Source organism: Leptinotarsa decemlineata, unplaced genomic scaffold (genome assembly GCF_025532065.1).
Source record: "Leptinotarsa decemlineata unplaced genomic scaffold, Ldec_3_MD MMD2_P_RNA_scaffold_7, whole genome shotgun sequence".
Taxonomy (NCBI): Eukaryota; Metazoa; Arthropoda; class Insecta; order Coleoptera; family Chrysomelidae; genus Leptinotarsa; species Leptinotarsa decemlineata.
This window is the reverse complement of record NW_027412534.1, coordinates 2,617,084-2,638,294: the sequence shown is the minus strand read 5'-3', so window position 1 is coordinate 2,638,294 and position 21,211 is coordinate 2,617,084. Positions and strand designations below refer to the sequence as shown.

Sequence of the window (21,211 nt, the reverse complement as noted above, 5' to 3'; positions counted from 1 at the left end):
AGCACTCTCAGGGCCGCGTTATGTCGATGGATATAGGACGAGACCGCATATGCTGGACATGCTGATAGCAAGTGCATTAGAGTCTCGGGCGCCTCGCGGCAGGCCCTGCACCTTATGTCAGGATCCTCTATACCCATCACGCGACTGCGGTAGACTAAGGTGTTCAAGACACCATCCTGGCAAGCCATGATGAACTCCTCAGTTTCCGACTTCAGCCCACTCGACCTAAGAAAAGCGAAGGTCAGGCGCCTTGATAAGCCAAGGTCTCCAATCTTATTGAAGAAGATCCCATGCATTGGCTTATCCTTGTGTTTCCAAAGAAGTAAGGTGATCTCTACGGCTTTTATTCGAGCTTTTTGCTGAACAGGTTCCAACTCGGTGACAGAGTTGTGGTCACCTCGTTCAGTGTTGAAAACTATACCAATTATATCAGCTGCTCGGACAACTGCCCTAAAGAGAAATGCTCCAATTCCTGCTCTCTCATGGTCACGGATCATGCAGAGAAGGGGATCCGAACTTCTGACGACTTTACAGGCTGTATCCAGCACCATTATGTCATGTAGACACTCCAAACTCAAAAGTCCACGGCCTCCCTGTTGTCGGGGGAAGTACAACCGTGGAACGGACGATTTGGGATGCAAACTCCTATTGAGATGCATCATTTTTCGGGTCTTTACGTTGAGTTGATACAGCTCCTCCCGAGTCCACTTTACGACTCCAAACGGGTAGAGTAAGATTGGAACGGCAAGCATATTTGTTGCAGCAACTTTGTTCTTCCCCGACAGTTCCGTAGACCAGATCTTTCGAAGTTTGTGCTGATACTTGCCGCGGAGAGAGTTTTTCACTGCTGTTACCTCTTGTGAGTGGCGTTGTTCCACCCCGAGGTAAGTATACGTCTCTCCGGCATCCAGATGGTGTAAGATGCTTCCATCTACGAGCTGCACATCCTCTCCGTAGTCCTCGCATTGTCCTCTTTTGAGATGGACCATTGCACATTTGTCTATTCCGAATTCCATACCGATAGCATGCGTGTACTCTTCCACTATTAAGAGAGTCATAGTTACGACCGCACCGGGGGGCCTGGGGGGCCGGTTAGGATCCCCAGACGCACCCTGGCGTTGGATGCGATCGAGTGTGGAGGGGTGGACAGGATTTCCCAGGGCTTCCTCCCGCTCACCGAACCCGGAATTGCTTCCTTACATCTACTTAGTGTGGCTAACCAAGAGACAGGACCATCGGCAGCGTTCGACCGAACGTTCGTACAAGTTAACTAAGCTCTTCTTTCGCCAGAGAGTGCTCGCGTCGCACACCTGCCCCCGCCAACCATGCCAAATCAATTGGGAATATGGTCCCGGAAGTGGTCGGTCGGGGTCCTAAGCTCGAATACTAGTAGCTCCGTCCAACCGGGGTCCGACACCTCAAGCGTCTGCCTTGGTGCTCTCCAAGACTAGACTCGGATACTAGAGCCCGGAAAGACCGCGAGCCCCGACACCTCGAACGCTCGGATCCGTACAGAAGCAGGCGAGGATCACGGAACAGCATAAGCCGTCCAGTGCCTCAATATGGGGCTGCAATGCACCCATGAATGGATTACCGCAACCCTGTATCCCTTTACCCGCTAGCGGAGCCGCTACCCCTAAGAGGCCAACGCCAGTTGGAGATGAGGCTCACTAGCCTCCAGCCGCGAGCGGTCACTCACCTCCCCCCTAGAACTCATGTTAGGAAAGTTCTCTTTCCAACGTTTGATGAGTAACCGTCGAGGACTCTTTCGAGCATCCTCTACCACACATCATATGTCGAAGATGTCGCGCCCATTACCCGTGTAGGTGCGGGATAGGGCGGTTCATCAACAACTTTTGGGTGTACGCCGTGTGGTCTGCACCGCATACCCTTACGTTACCCCGAGGGGCACTCATGTTAGGAGAGTTACCTTTCCAGCGTTGGATGAGTAACCGCCGAAGGCTATTGCGAGACACCTCTCCCACACATCTAGCTTGAAATCGGCCAACGCCTGTTACCCGCAGGTGCGGGATTGGGTGGTTGACCGATAACTTTACTGGGTGAGTGCCGTGTGGTCTGCACCGGGGGACTGTCAAACACCTATAAGAGAGAGACAGCGATCCCCCGCCACTCACCCCGTGGGCTGATGGAGATCCTTCTCTCCAGAGACATAAAGTTTAAGATCATCCATATAAAACAAATGGGTGACCTTGTTCCTCCGGTTTCCGGGGGTGCCACAGTTATACCCTCGAGTGTTTCTGAGCGCAACGGATAATGGCAATAGTGAGATGCAGAACAGAAGGGGACTGAGGGAATCACCCTGAAATACACCCCTTCTGAAAGTGACCCACCCTGATTGGACTCTTGCTTGACCAGATGTTATGGTAAAGCGACTTCGCCAAAGTGGTATCAGTTGTTCAATGCAACTCACTATTTTGTCGGGTACCGCAAGGCATGTGAGCCAATGCAAGATGAGCACATGCGAAATTGTATCAAATGCCTCACGGTAATCGATCCAGGCCATAGAGAGGTTACGCTTATATTGTATCGAGTCCTGCGTTACACATCTATCGATGAGCAGGTTCTCTTTACATCCAGCGACTCCTCTCTTCGACCGTCTCTGCTCATATATCCGTTCGAACACTCGGTCAACTGTGGTGAGTATTCGTGTATATAAGATGCTTGTGAACAACTTATAACACGAATTCAAGCATGTTATCGGTCTGTAATTCTTAGGATTCGACAAATCTCCGCTTTTGGGGATAAGAACGGTCCGCCCCTCGACAAACCATTATTATTATTGTTATTATTATTACCTCTTTGAATATTCCCAGCCTACTATTTGCAGACGATCTGAAACTATATTATAAAATTGACGACATTACTGACTGCCAATGTGTACATGTGTACAACATGAATTAGATGTAATCAAACATTGGTATAACAATAATCGTCTTCAACTAAAAGTATCTGAAGTAAGTAAAATAATATCATTCACAACAAAAATATCAACTTTAATGTACGATTATTCAATCAACAATACTACAATCAAACGCGTACACGAGATAAAAGATCTTGGTATAACATATGACAGTAAATTAAAATTTACAACAAATATAAGGAATACGACTGCTGATGCAAATAGGATGCTTGGATTTATGTACAGAAATGGCAAAAACTTCAAAAGTATTGCCACCTTGAAATTGCTATATTTTGCGTATGTCAGATTCAAGTTAGAGTATGGCTCTGCGTTATGGAATCCAATTTATGACTACCAAAAAACATCAATTGCGAGCCTGCAGGGGAAGTTTCTAAAATACTTATATTTAAAAGTTGATGGATAATACCCCACGAAAGGCATCGATCATAACATTTTGTTGACACGATTTGATAAGACATCTTTGGAAAATAGGAAAGTTATCCTTGGTATAAAATTCCTGGATGAATTACTCAACAAAAATATTGACAGTACGGTTCTTTTACTCGAGATCAATTTCTTAGTACTAAGAAGTGAAGGTTGACACAATCTGAAATTCTGTTGCGAAGCATCACGCTCAAATGTTATGCCACGATCACCATTGAATTGTATGTGCAGTTGTTTCAATGAAATCTTTGAACTTTGCGATATTCATTTCGACTCTCTGAACGCCTTGGTATCATGCGTTCACAATAACTTTCAATAATACTATAAATAATCTTTTTCTACACCCGTACTCTAACAATACACTTATATGACCATAATCCGTTTCATAATGATATCCATTATGATACAGATTTTTCATAACGATACAGATTATCAACCAATAGAAACCCATAATTTTTCAATCAAGAATCCTGTTCCTTTGTTTGTCCTAGATTCTAACCTAAGTAACTAATTGCTGTATTTGTCAAAATCAGTTTTCATATTACCTACCTATATTATCGAAATGTCTGAAAACAGCAATATAGAAGGAATACCATCGACTCCAATATTTTTAAAAGATCAGATTAATTACAGTTGTTATATTCAATATAAATACAATTAGAATATTTATAGTTTTCATATATCCATGATAATACCATTAAGTTTGTGTTTTTTTTTTAAATATGAGTTAATCACTGTAAATGTGTTCAATACAAATATAATATTTATAGTTTTTCATTATTTATCGTGTTTAGAAAAAATAGCGTATGCAACTCTCATGTAATGGTTATTAATATACTCGCATATACCATACAGAACACGCCTTCGGCTCGTTTCGTATCCCGGTTAATGCTCGTGTCTTAATAACCGTCATTACATGATCGTTGCATAATATACTAGTGTGTCAGTACTGCTACATGCATGATTTGTAACTTTTTGTGTTATACAGTGTCACCGATAAAGTCCGCATCAAATGGGAAACTTTTTTATTTATCGTTTTATGTGAAATTTGATTTTGGCAGTAGGTTTTGCTTAAGAAATGATGTCAAATGGCGTCTAATAGGTCACGTGATTTCCTTAACCTGTCAAAATTGACATTTAAAAAAAGAAACATCGAAAAATGACATTATTCTTCAAAATATCCAAAAATATCAAAGGATAAAAACATTTTCTTTTGTAATTTCATACCCACACACCAAGTTTCAAACCCATAATGAGTATTTTATATTTTCACTATTTTTCCGCATTCCTGCTTTTTCTACTTATCAAAATTTAAGCACACCTGTACTAAATCATTTATTTTAACTAAACTCGTTACCGAATTTCTTTTTTTGTAATATAATAATATTTTAAGAGCCTCTTTGATGTTAAAAACAAATTTTGAAAAATAAAAGTTGTCAAACTTGATGCAAAGTTCATCTAGTTTCAACAGGGCTTTCCAAACTATACAGTACTTGAGTTTTTTAATGAGCAAATGGCCTCACAATATGAATTAGAACAAAACGGAACATTAGGAAACAATATCTTAGAGTGTTTATTGTTTCTTTAACAAAAAATACAGTGGAATTTAATCTTAATTAAAAGGAACTGAAAATAAACATGTACCTATAGCAAAAAAACACGAAAAAAAGACTCACAACATTAAATACACTACACTTCTGTATGTCTTTCATTGCGTTCTATGCAGATAATTGTCCTTCTTGATACATCTTTTATTGAGTTGCTGATACTCACAGGGTTTATGTTTAAAATAGAGTTTCTAATAACAGTTTCTAGGTGATTCACGTCACGAAAAGGTCTTTGTTTATAAACGATTTGTTTTAAGTAACCCCACAAGAAAAAATCTAGTGGGGTCAAATCTGGCGACCTAGACGGCCATATTTGCTCCATATTTCGCCCAATAACTTTGCCCCTAAACATTTCTAATAGTTTCTCTTTGACTTGTCTTGAACTATGAATAGGAGCCCCGTCACATTGATACCACAGACTGTGTCTTATTTCAACCGGTATATTGTCCACTATATCACTGATCTCAGTATTTAGAAATTGCAAATAATCCTGAGAAGTTAAATTGTGTCTAAAAAAGAATGGTCCCATTACCTGATTATTTGAAACACCGCACCACACATTTGTTTTAAATGAATATTGGTCCCGACATTCTATCACAAAATGAGGATTTTCCTGAGCCCACCACCTACAATTCTGGGAACTTACTACGCCGTTCGATGTGAAGGTAGCTTCGTCGGTCCATAGGATTTTGTAAGGAAGTTTGCTGTTTAATTCTACTTCTCCTTGGTACCAGAAAGAGAAATCTTTTTGTTTTTAACATCAAAGAGGCTCTTAAAATATTATTATATTACAAAAAAAGAAATTCGGTGACGAGTTTAGTTAAAATAAATGATTTAGTACAGGTGTGCTTAAATTTTGATAAGTAGAAAAAGCAGGAATGCGGAAAAATAGTGAAAATATAAAATACTCATTATGGGTTTGAAACTTGGTGTGTGGGTATGAAATTACAAAAGAAAATGTTTTTATCCTTTGATATTTTTGGATATTTTGAAGAATAATGTCATTTTTCGATGTTTCTTTTTTTAAATGTCAATTTTGACAGGTTAAGGAAATCACGTGACCTACTGCCAAAATCAAATTTCACATAAAACGATTAATAAAAAAGTTTCCCATTTGATGCGGACTTTATCGGTGACACTGTATACCATTTTTTTTTCATTTCTGTTTTGAAATTCTACGTATATGAATATTTTATATATACTCTGTTTTTTTCAGCATTAATTTTATACATTTCTATATTTCATTATTTTTAATATACATGTCATATTATATACTCTGTAATAATAGCATTTCCTGTAACTGGGCACTCCTGTTGGAAATGAATCACTTGTCTTTATTGATGATGAGTAAATCACCAAAATGAGAGGAGAAGGGGAATTATGAAAACTTGAACTATAATGAAATATTATAATCGTATTACGACCCATTCATCTTATTTTTTCATTCATTTTGGTTTCAGTTTCTTGCTTTCACCCTATGAAATATTCAGAATCGATGTTTCATCTGAATTCAGTGTATACAATCTACACAGGTCAACCACCTTGGAAACAGTAAATCTTTCAATGAATCCGTATCACCTGGAATATTTTGTCTGGCAAAAAATTCCAAGGTATAACCACTCACCAGAAAACCACAGCCAAGTGCCAGTTGTATCCAAAACAATATGTTTACAACAGTTTCATCTCTTATTTTGATAAACATGATCATCATTACGAATAACATGAAGAAAATGAATACTAACGGAAAGAAGTATCCGAACATATGCGTGAAAGCCCACTCATGTACAATGGCTGACACTAGGAAAGTAGTAAATTTGGCTACACCTTTACTTCTCACAACGTGTTCGTATATATCTTTATAGATGTAGGTATACAGCCAGTCGTGGACAATTACGTTCCAATTTCTGAAAAATTCCGTGAATGTCCTACAATTCCACCAGTCTCTGTGGAAAAGTCTGTCACCAAACCGCAACAACTCGGCAAATATATTCTGCATAGAATGAAGAATCAGGTAAAAATCGGACACGTATATCAAGAGGCCTGGAAGGGCATGTTCCAAGAAGGAGACGATCAATTCGTCCCAAGTAAACCTTCTTCTACCAAAGTCTTCATAGGCTGGTATGAAAATTCTGTGGAATATGAAGCTTTGGCAAACGATGACACCCAGGATTTCCAAAGTGCTACAGAAAATGAACTTCCATCGGATACAGCTAGTTCTGAAATGTAAATAAGAAAAAAGTATCAGTATTATCATCACTTCCATTGGCAGTTAATAAGATATAGAAAGTTTTTCATCGACCTTTTTTGGGTATTTTTTACCTTCCACAATCTGAAAAAATATAAAAGTCATAATGGAGAACTTTATACAAGTGTAGAAAGGGCAAACTTTTTAGTTTGCCTGAAAAGTTACTGCGTAAAATCAAAGTATTTTTCACAAAGAAAATTGTTTTATTCCTCAGTAACTTGTCGTATTTAACAATTTTGCCTATCAAAAAAACTGCTAAGAAATACGTATATTCACTTATCTGCGCACAAGATGATGTGCGCATCGGTGTTGAGGTGCTAGCTTTACATTCCTCATCAATATTCCGCCCATAATGATCATTATAACTTATATTATCATCAACATCTACCAGCGAATCATTTTCTGACAGAACCTAGTCATTTTCAAAAGCGATTTGTTCATTGGCGGAATCACAAACACTATAATCGATATTAAAGATACTCCAGCGTATCAGTTGGTGCTGCTGTCGTTTCCACATTAACTTTTGACTACTCGCGCCGGTGTGAAAAATACACCAATATTTCTCAAACTTCTGTCATTCAACCATAGATGTCGGTAATAGCTGTTGGTGGCCATGTAATCTATAATAGGGTTGTGTATCTTAACTTATATCAGTCCAGTTTTAACAGCCCTAAGACACGGCACTCCTCTCATCTTCCGTGTGTCGAGAGTACGGCGTCATCTACATGCAACATGCATTGGACGACCTCGAGCGCTGGTACCTCGAATGGAAGATCCGAGTGAAGCCGAACAAGACTCAGGCGATAACCATGGGAAGATTGGAATCTTATCTTCTCCGGCCAGAAAAGTGAGGATCTCTGAAAGAAAAATTGACTGGCAAGCGCGGGTAAAGTACATCGGTCTTCTGATAGACCGTAGGCTCACCTGGAACCCGCACATTATATGCGTTTAAACAAAGATCGAGGTTCGAGAGTATGTACCCTCTGATCAATAGGATATCAAAAATGAGTATTAAAAACAAAATTATCATCCACAATACGATGTTCAAGCCTGTCATCATGTATGCTTCAGGCGTCTGGGGACAAGCGGATCCGTCTAACCTAACATCTCCATCCTGGAGAAATCACAAAATAAGTTAATACGGATGATTGTGAATGCTCCGCGGTTCGTGCGGAATGAAGCCATCCGCAGAGATTTGCAGCTGCCTTCCCTTCAGCAATCCATTCAGTCGAGGAATCGGCGAGTTTTTGATAGCGCAGAAACTCACGAAAATCTGTTAGTTAGGGAAGCTATAGATTGTGCTATAGATGACCCCTCCCGATATAGAAGGCCCCGACACTCTGTCGAATGAGGCCTTTTGGTGTTTTAGTTTATCAGATAAACTAAAACATAGACAGAACCTACATTAACCAGATGGAAAACAATACTCAATCAAAATTATTTCGAATCTGAAGAAAAAATGTATAAACAAACAGATGGATTAGCGAGGGGATCCCCACTATCTGGCATTATTTTCGAAATATACAAATATGCAAACCATAGATGAGAAAATCTTAACAATATTAAAAACATATGATGAAAAAGGAGATTGGTTCAGATACATTGACGATGGACTGTACATATCACAAACCAATGGAAAAAGAATAAATAAAATAACAAAAGAAATCAAAAAAATAAATCAAAAACTATTTTTTTAGCATTGAGGAAGAGAACAACTCAAAACTTAACAACCTGGACATAACCATCGGATATAACCACAACAAAACACAATTTCAAATGGCAACATACGGGAAACCTACACAAACAAGCTCCACCATACCCGCAAGTTCAAACTATCCACCATCACACAAAATGGCTGCCTATACAGCATTCATATATAGAATGTTAAGGATACCACTTAGCAATAAAGCCCGAAACAAAGAACGGAAAATCATATACCAAATAGCGAACGAAAACGGATACACCCAAAAGACAATAGATAAACTAGAAAACAGAATCAAACAACAACTACAGCCACCCCAACAGAACAAGCCACCCCAACAGAAAAAACAACACAACGATGGACAACATTTACGTATGTAGGATACCAAACTAACAAACGTTTTCAAGCCATTGCACATACAAGCCAAACACGAAAATAACACAAAAAATTAACAGCTATGAGAAAGAAGAAGACAAAAACCTAAACGGGGTATACATCATACAATGCTCGGACTGCAATTGATTTCAATTTAAGAGCCACCGGTTGTTTCAACCTATTGGGCATCGTCAGTACCGGGCAGGCGGTCCTGGATTGAAGACAAAATGAGAAAAAACCAAGAAAGTACTTGATAAAAATAGCTGCGTAAACGCAAACGAAACAAAAATGGAACCACCTATTGGTCTGACACCCAAGTCAACTCGCCAAGTTTTTATGTCAGTGTTGGTGGTTTGACCAATCAACCGACTGAAACAGCTGAAACGACTGAAATCAATATGGGAATGATAAAAAAGTACTCATCTATTTATTTTATATATATATATATATATATACATATATATATATATATATATATATATATATATATATGTATATATGTATATATATATATATATATATATATATATATATATGTATATATATGTATATGTATATATATGTATATATATATATATATATATATATATATATATATATATATATATATATGTATTATGTATATATATATATATATGTATATATATGTATATGTATATATATGTATATATATATATATATATATATATATATATATATATATATATATATATGTATATATGTATATATATGTATATATATGTATATATATATGTATATGTATATATATGTATATATATATATATATATATATATATATATATATATATATATATATATATATATATATATATATATACATATATATCCAGAAACCAATTTTTGAATATTCACATGCACCAAATTTGCTCACAATTTTGTTGAATTTAAATCAATTCAATGAGGAAAATGCTTTTTATTTTCATAGTAATGGAACCTATGAGTGGAGTACTTGCGCAGTGAAAAAAGAACATAATCCAGTTAAAGTGTTTCATTTCAATATTAGCTCACCTTGGGTAATTGGTTCTGAATATGATTGTTGGAGCAAACAGGAAATAGAAATATTCAGAAAAGTTCGGAAGTGGCAAATCGCTCTCAGTATGCGGCTTATACCAAAGGATAGGTCCTGCACTGGTTCTGATGAATGAATGCAGTTTCATTGAAAATCTTATCTGAAATGAAATCATGAAACGAATTATTGATGTTCAGTCTTTAATTTGTTATCAAGATGATAGATAGTAAGTGATTTTTATATTGATTAATGGTTAGGATGGAAAACAACAGAATCATTTTTTAACATATTTGTTCCAATGATTTCAGAGAAGAAATATTTACTGATATTCTTGTGCTGATTGTAGTTGAAAATTGAAGTTATTATGAGCATAGTTAGTTATTTCCATTCAAAATCTACTTTTAATCGCATTGATTATCCTAATATTGCAGTCTACATTGGGATCCTTCCAGAACAACCTCCTCTTCAAATTTTTCCGACTCCCTTGCAATGAGGAGTCCCTTACAGGTCACTGTCATCTGAATTATCATATGCAGAGACTCAAACTGTCGGAAAGACAGTGTGTGTCGCCACTGTTTGGAAAATGATGAAACAGCAGAGCCTATACTTTGTGCCTGCCCCGCTGCGGACGAATCAGGTTTTCAGAGTGCATTTCACGCAATTTTGTTAAACTACAAATTATCTTACAGTTGCAGTTGGTTATTCGTTCATTTGTTACTTTTTTTGGGCTATTAATGAATTTTTCGCTATAGACGAATACGTGAAAAATCTTCTCAAGAGCTAAAATTTACTGAAGGCATATAGTTCCAGGAAATAAAGAGTATTTTTATTTAATATTGAAAACAAGGTGAGATTTGTAATGTATTTGATAATTCAATTGGAAAAACATAGTAATCTGAAGACTTGTCAAACTATAGAAGATGCAGATATTTATATTAATATTCCATAGAGCATCAAATATAGCTGAACAATCTGGAAAGAAAGTCATTATTGTTGGAACTGATGTTGATTTAGCGGCTCTAATTATAGATTTAACTCCGAGTGTCAAATATATCGCTTTATGGAAGCCTAAAATTGTAAAAACTCCAGATTATCTCTATGAAGCTAATAAAAATAGGAAATTGAAGAAAATATTACTGTTCGCTCATGCTTTCAGTCGTTGTGATACTGTAAGCTCCAATTTCAACAAAGAAAAATACAGCTTTTACAGTATTCAATTCAGAAAGATCTGACGCTAAGAGAAGAAGTAGATACATTTTATGAACCTCAATCAAAATCTGATGAAATCAAAGAACACGGAGAAAAAGTTATGTAAAAATTATTTGGAAGTAGTCAAAACTCTACAAATGCATGTAGGATTGACCGTTTTTCGGTCAGTCTTACCAGTGCAAACTCTGTTAATTTAGCAACATCACCACCGTCCGCTTCAGCAACTCATCAACATTCATCAAGAACATATTATCAAGTGCAGACATGGTTGAAATATCCTTTGAGAGCTCAAGATTGGGGATGGGAAAAAAACCGAGACATTTTTTCTACCTATCAAGACAACTGAACCGCTGGCACCATCAGAATTACTGAAAATTGTTTACTGCAGCTGCACAATGTCTGGCTGCACCAAAAGTTGCAGCTGCAGGAAAGCTGGAATAAAATGTGCCAAGGTGAAAATTGCACAAATGCATCAGATATTGTTGAGAATACTAATGATCGAGATGAAGATGAAAATAGTGACTCTGATGATCGAGATGGGGATTTCGAATACGGCATGGCTACTGATAAACAAAATAAAAAGAAGTCATCAAAAAATTATTCGCGGAAACTTCGGAGCAGATTCAGACTCTGAATCTGAAGAAAACATGGAGCCAGATGACACTGGAGTAGAAGAAGAAATGTAAGAATCTAGAGCGCGTTCACTTCCAAATCTAGATATTGCAAGTACTTCAAAAACTTCCCTCCCTCGAAAACGAAGGAAAAGACAAAATTATTAAAATAAATTGACTGCTTTATTATTCTTGATATAATAATGACGAATATTATCGACGCTAATTGTAATATCACGATTAAAATTTTGTATTTGAAAGGATTAAACTGCTTTCAATGATATAAATATCATATCAACCCAACAATATTACTCTAAACTCGTGTCCTTATATTTTTTTTAATGAAATTATGGCATGTTTGAAGCATTTTTTGAATTATAAACTAGAATACAGTGAAATAGTAGTAAGAAATTAGGTGGGAATATTATGATTCCCAAAATTTAGCGAAATTCATCAATAGTTCATACAAAAATGAACAAATAAACAAATAACGAAATGCAACTGTAAGATTATTTATAGTTTAACAAAATTGCTCTGAAGTTTAATATGCAAGACGGCATTTGAAAAATAATTCAATTATCTACAAAAATTACCTGAATGTTTATTGTCGTATCTCTAATAGTTTAAAAGTTATATAAGCATTAAAGTCAACAAGTGGATCAGCTGCTGCAACTTTTGCAGCACGTGTATTTTCAAAATTGAATGAATAATGGAAAACAATTTGTTTTTATTATTTTCATACTCGCGTTTGTTTCTGTAATTTTTATTATTGTCAAGAAAAAAATAAAGCTGAGTTTAGAATTTGTTTATAACAAATCGTTAAGTTAATAAACAATGAAGTTGTTGATAATTTTTTTTAATTATTTTCAAGAGAACTGATTATAAACAATTGAATATTATCATTGAGAAATTTTTTCTAATCATGATTTACAGTTCTCTATGAAATTGTATTTTTTTTTAATATTGAAATAATCCATTTGTTTATAAAAAATGTATGAACAAATGGAGATGAAAATCATTTCTTTTAGTTTATGAATGTCTTTTATAGATATAAAAACGATAAAATAATGATAAATGAATAAAACAATTTTTTTACAATATTATTGTGTTTTTGTTTACCTTCAAAAACTATTATAAACAAAGTAATAAGATTTTCAGAACTTTCATCATGCAATCTTTTTTTGAATTCATCTAAGAAGGGCTCCACGAAGCGAAAAAATTTTACGGTAATTATTTAAATATTTATTTTCTTTAGACGATAAAGGAAATTTTAGAGAATTTTGTTAATTAACAATTGTCTAGATTATTGAAAAATTATTTTCAATGAAAAATCCCAACGGGAATCAGTTCTCTATCATAATTTTTTTTAATTTTTCTATTTACTTTTAGTACCTTGAAAAAAATATTTTCAAGTTATGTACTCGCTTAGAGGCCGTGCGCGCAACCTAAAAATAGTGCGCGGATGGCTACTTTCAGCATTGAATTAAAATTATAAATAATGGAGGTACCGCGAAACCTTTTTTTGTAAAATTCCTCCTCTTCAAGGATTTTTTTTTAGAATTGAAAAATATTTATAGTTTACGAACTGTAAACAACAAAATCGGACACTGCTTTTCAGGGTTTTTAATAGTTAATAACTTTTAGAATTTTCTATGAACTGATCTACTTCTTTTTTCACAATGATTCAGACAATATTCCGTATCGAATGAGCCTAACCACTTAATTTTACTAAAAGTATGTCCATTTAACACGAATGAAAACTTAAAGCCCAGACTACCTGGACAAATACAATTCTTTCAACAGTGAAAATTTTATATATTTTCAAAATGGTTATGTTCTGGGATGAATTTGCATGGCCCAATTACAGAGAGTTTCTCATTATACAGCGTGACTCACGGTCGATGGTAGTTTAGACGTTTCTGGAAAACGCAAATCATGATTTTTCTGAAAATTTCGCCTCTCACATTTCCTCACCTGTTCTATCGATCTAAAATATTTTCAGCATTGCGGCGTTGCCACTTCTATGAAAAAGTCCTAGCATTTATATATTTTTTATTGTAACACCCCGTATTTTAATACATTTTTGGAATTGCTTTTTTGTTAATAATGTCCTATACCTATCCCTTTTCGAGATAAAAAATAAATTGTGCTAAATATGGTCCAAAACATAGCCTTAATTGAAATTAAGTACATCAGTACTCTCAATTCATTAAAAGTTGATATTTTGATGATAGTTTGGACAAACTATTATTTCCATTATGCATAAAAGTAGTCAAAAGTTCATTTTTTCAAATGAAACCCTCTGTATATTACTCGGTAAACATTATTTTTTTTAGAATTTGGATTAAGGTAGTAGCGGAATTATCAAGCTCATAGCAGTTTGGTTACTTTTATAAGTATTTTACAAAGAGTTATCGACGGTGTTTCGAATCATCTTCCAAAATGAATGCAAATATCGATTATTGAAACGAAGTTCTTATGAAATTGTTCATTATACACATGAACAAAATGATCAAATCATTGTCAGAACGTGTAAAAAATTCAACCAAATGTATCCTGAATTAGCACCAATGAACGAGAGGAAGTTTTTAAGATTACAAAATAATTTCGTTAACGATGGCTCCATGTTAAAAGCGCTTTCAACATTACCAAAACCTGTTACTTCAAATGAGGACAATACTGTTATCGTTTTGGCATATTTTATGCATATCCAGAAGCTTCCATTCGCAGTGCAGATAAAGATTTAGGTGTAACACATGCTTCAATACAACGAATTTTGAAAAATCACGGAATGCATCCGTATGAATTTACCAAAGTTCAAGCTCTAAAAGCAGAAGACTTCGAACGTAGAATGCATTTTTGTGACTCCCTTTTGATTCATACACAGGAAAATCGGGAATTTTTGTCAAAAATAATTTGGAGCGACGAATCAAAATTTACGAGGGATGGTATTTTCAATAGGAAGAATAAACATTTTTGAGCTGATCATAATCCTCATGTTTCAAAAAAAATGGGTTTTCAAGAAAAATTTGACCTGAATGTTTTCTGTATTCTGAAGAACAATAAAATTAGCTTTTTTATTCATGAAGACACACTGAATGCAGAGAGATATCTCCAAATATTAAGGACGACTGTAACCGATTTTCTTGAAAATTTTTGCCTTCAGAGGAATATAGGAATTCGTGTTTTCAACTGGACGAAGCGCCAGCTCATTCCACCCAGGAATTTTCTAGGAAACTTGACGAACTCTTCGCCGATCGTTGGTTGAGGCGTTTAGGACCGTGGGATTGGCCACCGAGATCACCCGATCTCACGCTACTTGACTTTTGTTCATTGGATGTTTTGAAAGAAAGGGTATACAGTACTCCAGTGCCTACCAAATAAGAATTGCGACGGCGAATAGTGCGGAGTATTGAAGATCTGGATCTCCAGGAAATTGAAAAAGCAACTACAAGTGGCGTACAAAAGTGTTTAGAATGTAATGGACAACATCTTCAGCATTAATATGAAAATATGATATTTTGTTTACGATTTTGTTATTTTGAATCATCCTATTCTGTTATTGACTGTACTTTCACATGTTTTAGCCCACAAAATCTTACTCTTTACCTAGAAATTACTGATTTTTGGTACAGTTATTCCCTGGAAACTTTGAGCCATAGTTAAGGAAATTATTTTGTAACGTTACAAACTTCCTCTCGTTCATTGGTATTAATTCAGGATACATTTGGTTGGATTTTTTACACGTTCCGACAATGATTTGATCACTTTGTTCATGTGTATAATAAATAATTTCATAATTGAATAATCGATATTTGTATTCATTTTGGAAGATGATTCGAAACACCGTCGATAACTCTTTGTAAATTACTTATAAAAGTAACCGAACTGCTATAAGCTTGATAATTCCACCGCTGAAATCCAAATTCTAAAAAAAAAATAATGTTTCCAGAAGAAGCGACTGTATTGAGAAAACTTGACGATTTAGGTATAGGGACATGATATATCATCATGAAGCATTTTTCACCATCTTTCAATTTACCGACTAATATACAGGGGGTTTCATTTGATAAAATGAACTTTTGATTACGTTTATGCACAATGGAAATAGTAGTAATTTTAGCACGCCCTGTATGGTATGGTCGATTTCTTGGTGTTATTTGAATATTTCGAGTTTGTCCAAACTATCATCAAAATATTAACTTTTCATGAATTGAGAGTACTGATGTACTATGTTTTGGACCATATTTAGCACAATTTATTTTTTATCTCGAAAACAGATAGAGATAGGTATAGGACATTATCAACAAAAAAGTTTCAAAATACCAGAGCGATGCCAAAAATGTTTTAATATACGGGGTGTTCTATTTAAAAAAATAAAGTTGCTAGGACTTTTTGATGGAAGTGGCAACGCCGCAATGCTGAAAATATTTTAGATCGATAGAACAGGTAAGGAAATGCGAGAGGTGAAATTTTCAGATAAATCATGCTTTGCGTTTTCCGGAAACGTCTAACCTACCATCTTCCGTGAGTCACGCTGTATAATGAGAGAACAAATATTAAATTCTTCAATTCCTTGTTATAAAAATGTGTTTCAACTGAAAAAAATATATATATAACCTCTGCTTAAATATACTTTCTCGTAACAGTATCATTTACAGGAATCGAATCTATATAAACCCCTTGTTTTGGATGAATGAAGTAAAGATATTTACGAAAAAAATTCAATTGAACGCTAATTGTTACAAATGAATATGTTGTTTTTTAAAAATCTCTGGCAATAATCATCATTATTTGACGAATGGATGGTCGTGGTGTAATTGGAGACAATTCATCTTTAATGATCATCCTCTTGAAATTTCAACTATTTTTTACAGTTCAACTATTTTAACAGTTCATTTACCTGCTCTAGGAGAACAGTACAGGCTGAAGGAGGAGGGAATCGGAAAGTGTTAACAAAATATTTTGCTAACATGAAGTAGCATATTTGAAACACTATATATGTCACCAACCAGGTGATATCCCAGAGTTTGATAATGCGTGCTGGAAAAGAAAAAACAATGTGAATATTTCAGCAATCAATACGAAGAAAACATTACAAGAAAACACTGGAAAGTCCCATACGAATTATGTGTCGCTGTAAAAATTGTATTTCATTTATTTAAGTATTGGAAAAAGTAAAATGTGTTAATTTTTTAACAGTCCTGATTACTGTTCCTTAACACCACAATGCGAAATGCCTTTGCTCGGGCAAAATATTTTAGTGCTTGTATGTCTGAATAGTATTAACAATGTTGATATTATAACCTCATAACCTCAACTGTCATACCTCTTTCCCCACCCCTCGGTGACTATCACCCAAATAATTTGAATAGGGAAAGTAGTAAGTGTGACACAGGGCAGGAATTGGAGCGTTTCTCTTCAGGCAGCTGCCCGAGCAGCTGATGAACTCGGTATAGTTTTCGACACTTAACGAGGTGACGACAACTCTGTCACCGAGTTGGAACCCGTTCAGCAAAAACTCATATAAAAGCGGCAGAGATAACCTCACTTCTGCGGAAACACAAGGATAAGCCAATGCATGGGGTCTTCTTCGAAAACATTGAAGACCGTGGCTTATCAAAGCGCCTGACTTTTGCTTTCCTCAGGTTTAGTGGGCTGAAGTCGGAAACTGAGGGGTTCATTGTGGCTTGCCAGGATTGTGTCTTCCACACCTTAGTCTATCCCAGTATAGAGGTTTCTGACACGAGGTTCAGGGCCTGCCGCGACTTGCTCGAAACACTAATGCACTTGCTATCAGCATGTCCAGCATATGTGGTCTTGGCCTATAATCTTCGACATAACTCGGTCCTAAGAGTGCTATATTACCATCTACGGCACTTTTACGGTGTTGCCTTATGCTCCGTGGGATATTGAATCCGTTGTGGGGAACGAGGAGTGCCAAATTTATTTAAACTATTCCTTCCCTACCCTCAGGCTCATACAAGCTAATAAGCCTGATGTAGTCCTTCTCGACCACCAGTGCCTGGCGAGACGAATATCGTCAGAAAAGAGGAGGAAAAACGGATAAAATATCGAGATTTTCTCTTCATACTCCGCAGACTCTATCCAGATCACTCTGTCAAGATGGTTATTCTGATTATTGGAGTCCTTGGTGGAATGATGCCCTCTCTACTCTTGAATCTAAAAATCATACCGGCTTGCCGCACTAAGGCAGAAATCTTAGCCGGATATATGCAGAAGGCTGTCATTCTTGGCTCACTGCGCTTGCTCAGGGCACATGATTCTCGGACCCAATGACAACTCACCCCACTATGTGGGGGGTGGTCGTTGGTTGATAATGTTGGCGCGCCCTCCAATTCAGAAGGGCGCGTCAGCATTATCACCCCAGCATGGACATGAGTTCAACCATAAAAACAATTCCACTCCATTTCCAGAAGAAAGGTTTGAAACTTAACCTGTTGAAGAGTATGGAAATGAACAAATTAAAAAACTCTTAATATCTTATGAACGATCAAACTGAATTGAATAATTCGCCATTATTGAATATGTTCATTCGCAGGTAAAAATAGCTAGGTATATTTACAGATATACTTTCGAAAAATTTATTGATATTGTTAATGAGTTCATACCTGACCTTTTCAAGTAGATTCATTATTTAGGTACTAGGTTACGGTTAGACTATAAAATGATTGTAATTTAGAGGTAACTCTCAGTTTATGCTTGAGGAAGCTATTGTAGAGCGAAAAACGTGTCGCGGTTTTTGTACAACCCTTTATAGTGAAAATCATACAATACAGTGTATTAGTTAGTTTTAATATGGATTTTCATCGAATATCGGCCACTTCTTCTCAGTTATTCAAGCCTTAGAATAGTCCAATAATATCAGAAAACAGAGTTTGTTATTGTCGATAGATCTGTGCACATCATCCACAACTTTCAGAAAAGCAGTCGTACAACTGTGGTCAGGTTTAAACCCTGATTGATACTCAGGTATTACAGTGCTTTTCTTCAATGTCCCCCCTTTCTTTTGTTTTTGAACAGGGCAACTCGAAAAAATGAAATTTGCGGTAGTGCAATTCATGCATGAATACTTCATTTTGTAGTGAAATTGACAGAAGAAACTTTCAAGATGGCGACTGGGACATCTGGAAAAAAAATTAAATGGAAAGAGGGTCTTGTGACACATATTTTTCAAGATAGTATATAATGTCAATATCTTCAACAAAATAGCGAAACTTTTAATAATTGCCTGAATACATTGACATTTGAAATGGTTGCCTTGTACTTCTTGACATATGAACAGCCTATCTGATATTTCACGCCAAACATTTCCGAACACAGTAACGTCAATATCTCTACAAATATTTATTATTCTCTGACGTGAATCCAATATTGAAGCAGGTTCACTTCCGTAGACCTTTTACTTCAAATAGCTCCATAAAAAAAGTCCAACGGTATCAAATCTGGCTAGCGGGCTGGCAATTCTGTAGGACCTCGACGGCCAATCCAACGACCGAAAAAAGTAATATTCAAATAGTTTCTTACTTGTCTGGAGTAATGTGGTGGTGCTCCATCTTGTTGGAATACAATATCCATATCGAATTCATTAGGATTCGCTTTGACGATTTCAGTGATGAAAGGGTCAATAGTAGTTTCCAGCATATTCAAATACAATTGCTCTGTTGAATTTTGATCAGTACATATAGGTCCTACAATATGGTTTACCAATATTCCTGAACAAACGTAATTTTTTTTCTGGATATTGGGTATGTGTTTTCCGGAAAACATGAGGGTTGGTGTCACTCCAATAACGGCAATTTTGTCTGTGAACATTGCCGTCGGAAAAAAAGTTACATTCGTCACTGAAACAAATATTGTGGAGAAAGGTAGGATGACTTGCAATGGTTTCCTTCATAATTTCGGTTAATTGGTGTACCATTTTAATTTTGTATTAACGCAACAAACCTTATCGGGTTGTTGGTACTGCCATATTGTAGATAAAAAGGAATATTTCTAGAAATATCGATATTATTGTGTTTGTCTTCAGGAAATTATTGAATGTTCCGCCATTTTGTAGTAAGTGAAGATATTGATATAAGCCGGTGATTGGGATATGCTTTTTTCGAAAAACTGAAGATCAATAACAATAAAATTCATACATAACATCAAAAATGGTATCATTTCAAGGTCAGTTTTATGAGTTTTGATATGAAGTGTAATGAATTATTTATAGGTCCTCACCTTTGGGGAGCAAATTTATCCGTGTTTTGGCCCAAAAACCAAATGATGCGAAGCTCAAACAGTTTAATATCATAAGTATCATCCAACAAAATAGCACAATATGAAATTTTCCAAATCCAGTAAATATTAGTGTGACTCCAAAATGTACCCTGAAATGTAAAAATTATAAAAATCGACTTTGATCTAATTTTAAGATGTGATCTGTTGATGTATTGAATATTTTTCGTGGAAGAAAACTATGATTTCCTAATGAACCTAACAATTTTCAAGAAACTATGAAGTGGCTTATAAAAATCCATATATATATATATATATATATATATATATATATATATATATATATATATATATATATATATATGGCGTTGTTGAGTTATTGCTTAAAATGTAAAGTCTTGAGAACGACTATTATTTTTTAAAATATCTCATACAATTATTCTCTCTGCATCAGATCACATGAAAATTAGTAAAAATTTTGGGTGTTCGAAGTAATGGTTTCAATTTTGAGTTGTGGAATTCAGTCAGGAATCATTTTCAATATGAAACAATTGCGAAATTGAAAGAGGTGTATTCGAAAACAAATCTTTAATTAATAACAATGTAAATAATATAACTTGATAAATCATTTCATGAGAATAGTAGGTACCTAGAAATGAGTAATAAAAATTGTTCAAAGTGATGCCCATTAGATATTATACAGGTTTCGAAACGTCGAATCACTTCTCTCGTACAAGTCGCTCTTATAATATCAGGCGTAATATCACTGCACGCTAGTCGAATTTTCATTTTCAGATCATCCACATTCAAAGGGGGAGTAGTGAAAA

The 21,211-nt window shown here is 35.5% G+C and overlaps 1 protein-coding gene across 3 annotated transcripts in view; it reads right to left on the bottom strand.

The window, feature by feature from the left end:
- Nucleotides 1-6,365: 6,365 nt before the first annotated feature.
- LOC111514167 (sterol O-acyltransferase 1-like) overlaps nucleotides 6,366-21,211 on the bottom strand; it is a 56,014-nt gene continuing 41,168 nt past the window's right edge. For all 3 annotated transcript variants that reach the window (XM_074170194.1, XM_074170193.1, XM_074170192.1), the window contains exons 4-7: nucleotides 20,388-20,536; nucleotides 17,047-17,186; nucleotides 10,323-10,483; nucleotides 6,366-7,187 (exon numbers count right to left, since the gene is read on the bottom strand). In XM_074170194.1, the coding sequence (XP_074026295.1) occupies nucleotides 6,482-7,187; nucleotides 10,323-10,483; nucleotides 17,047-17,186; nucleotides 20,388-20,536 (1,156 nt within the window). In that variant the 3' untranslated portion in view covers nucleotides 6,366-6,481. The remainder of the gene's footprint in view (nucleotides 7,188-10,322; nucleotides 10,484-17,046; nucleotides 17,187-20,387; nucleotides 20,537-21,211) is intronic.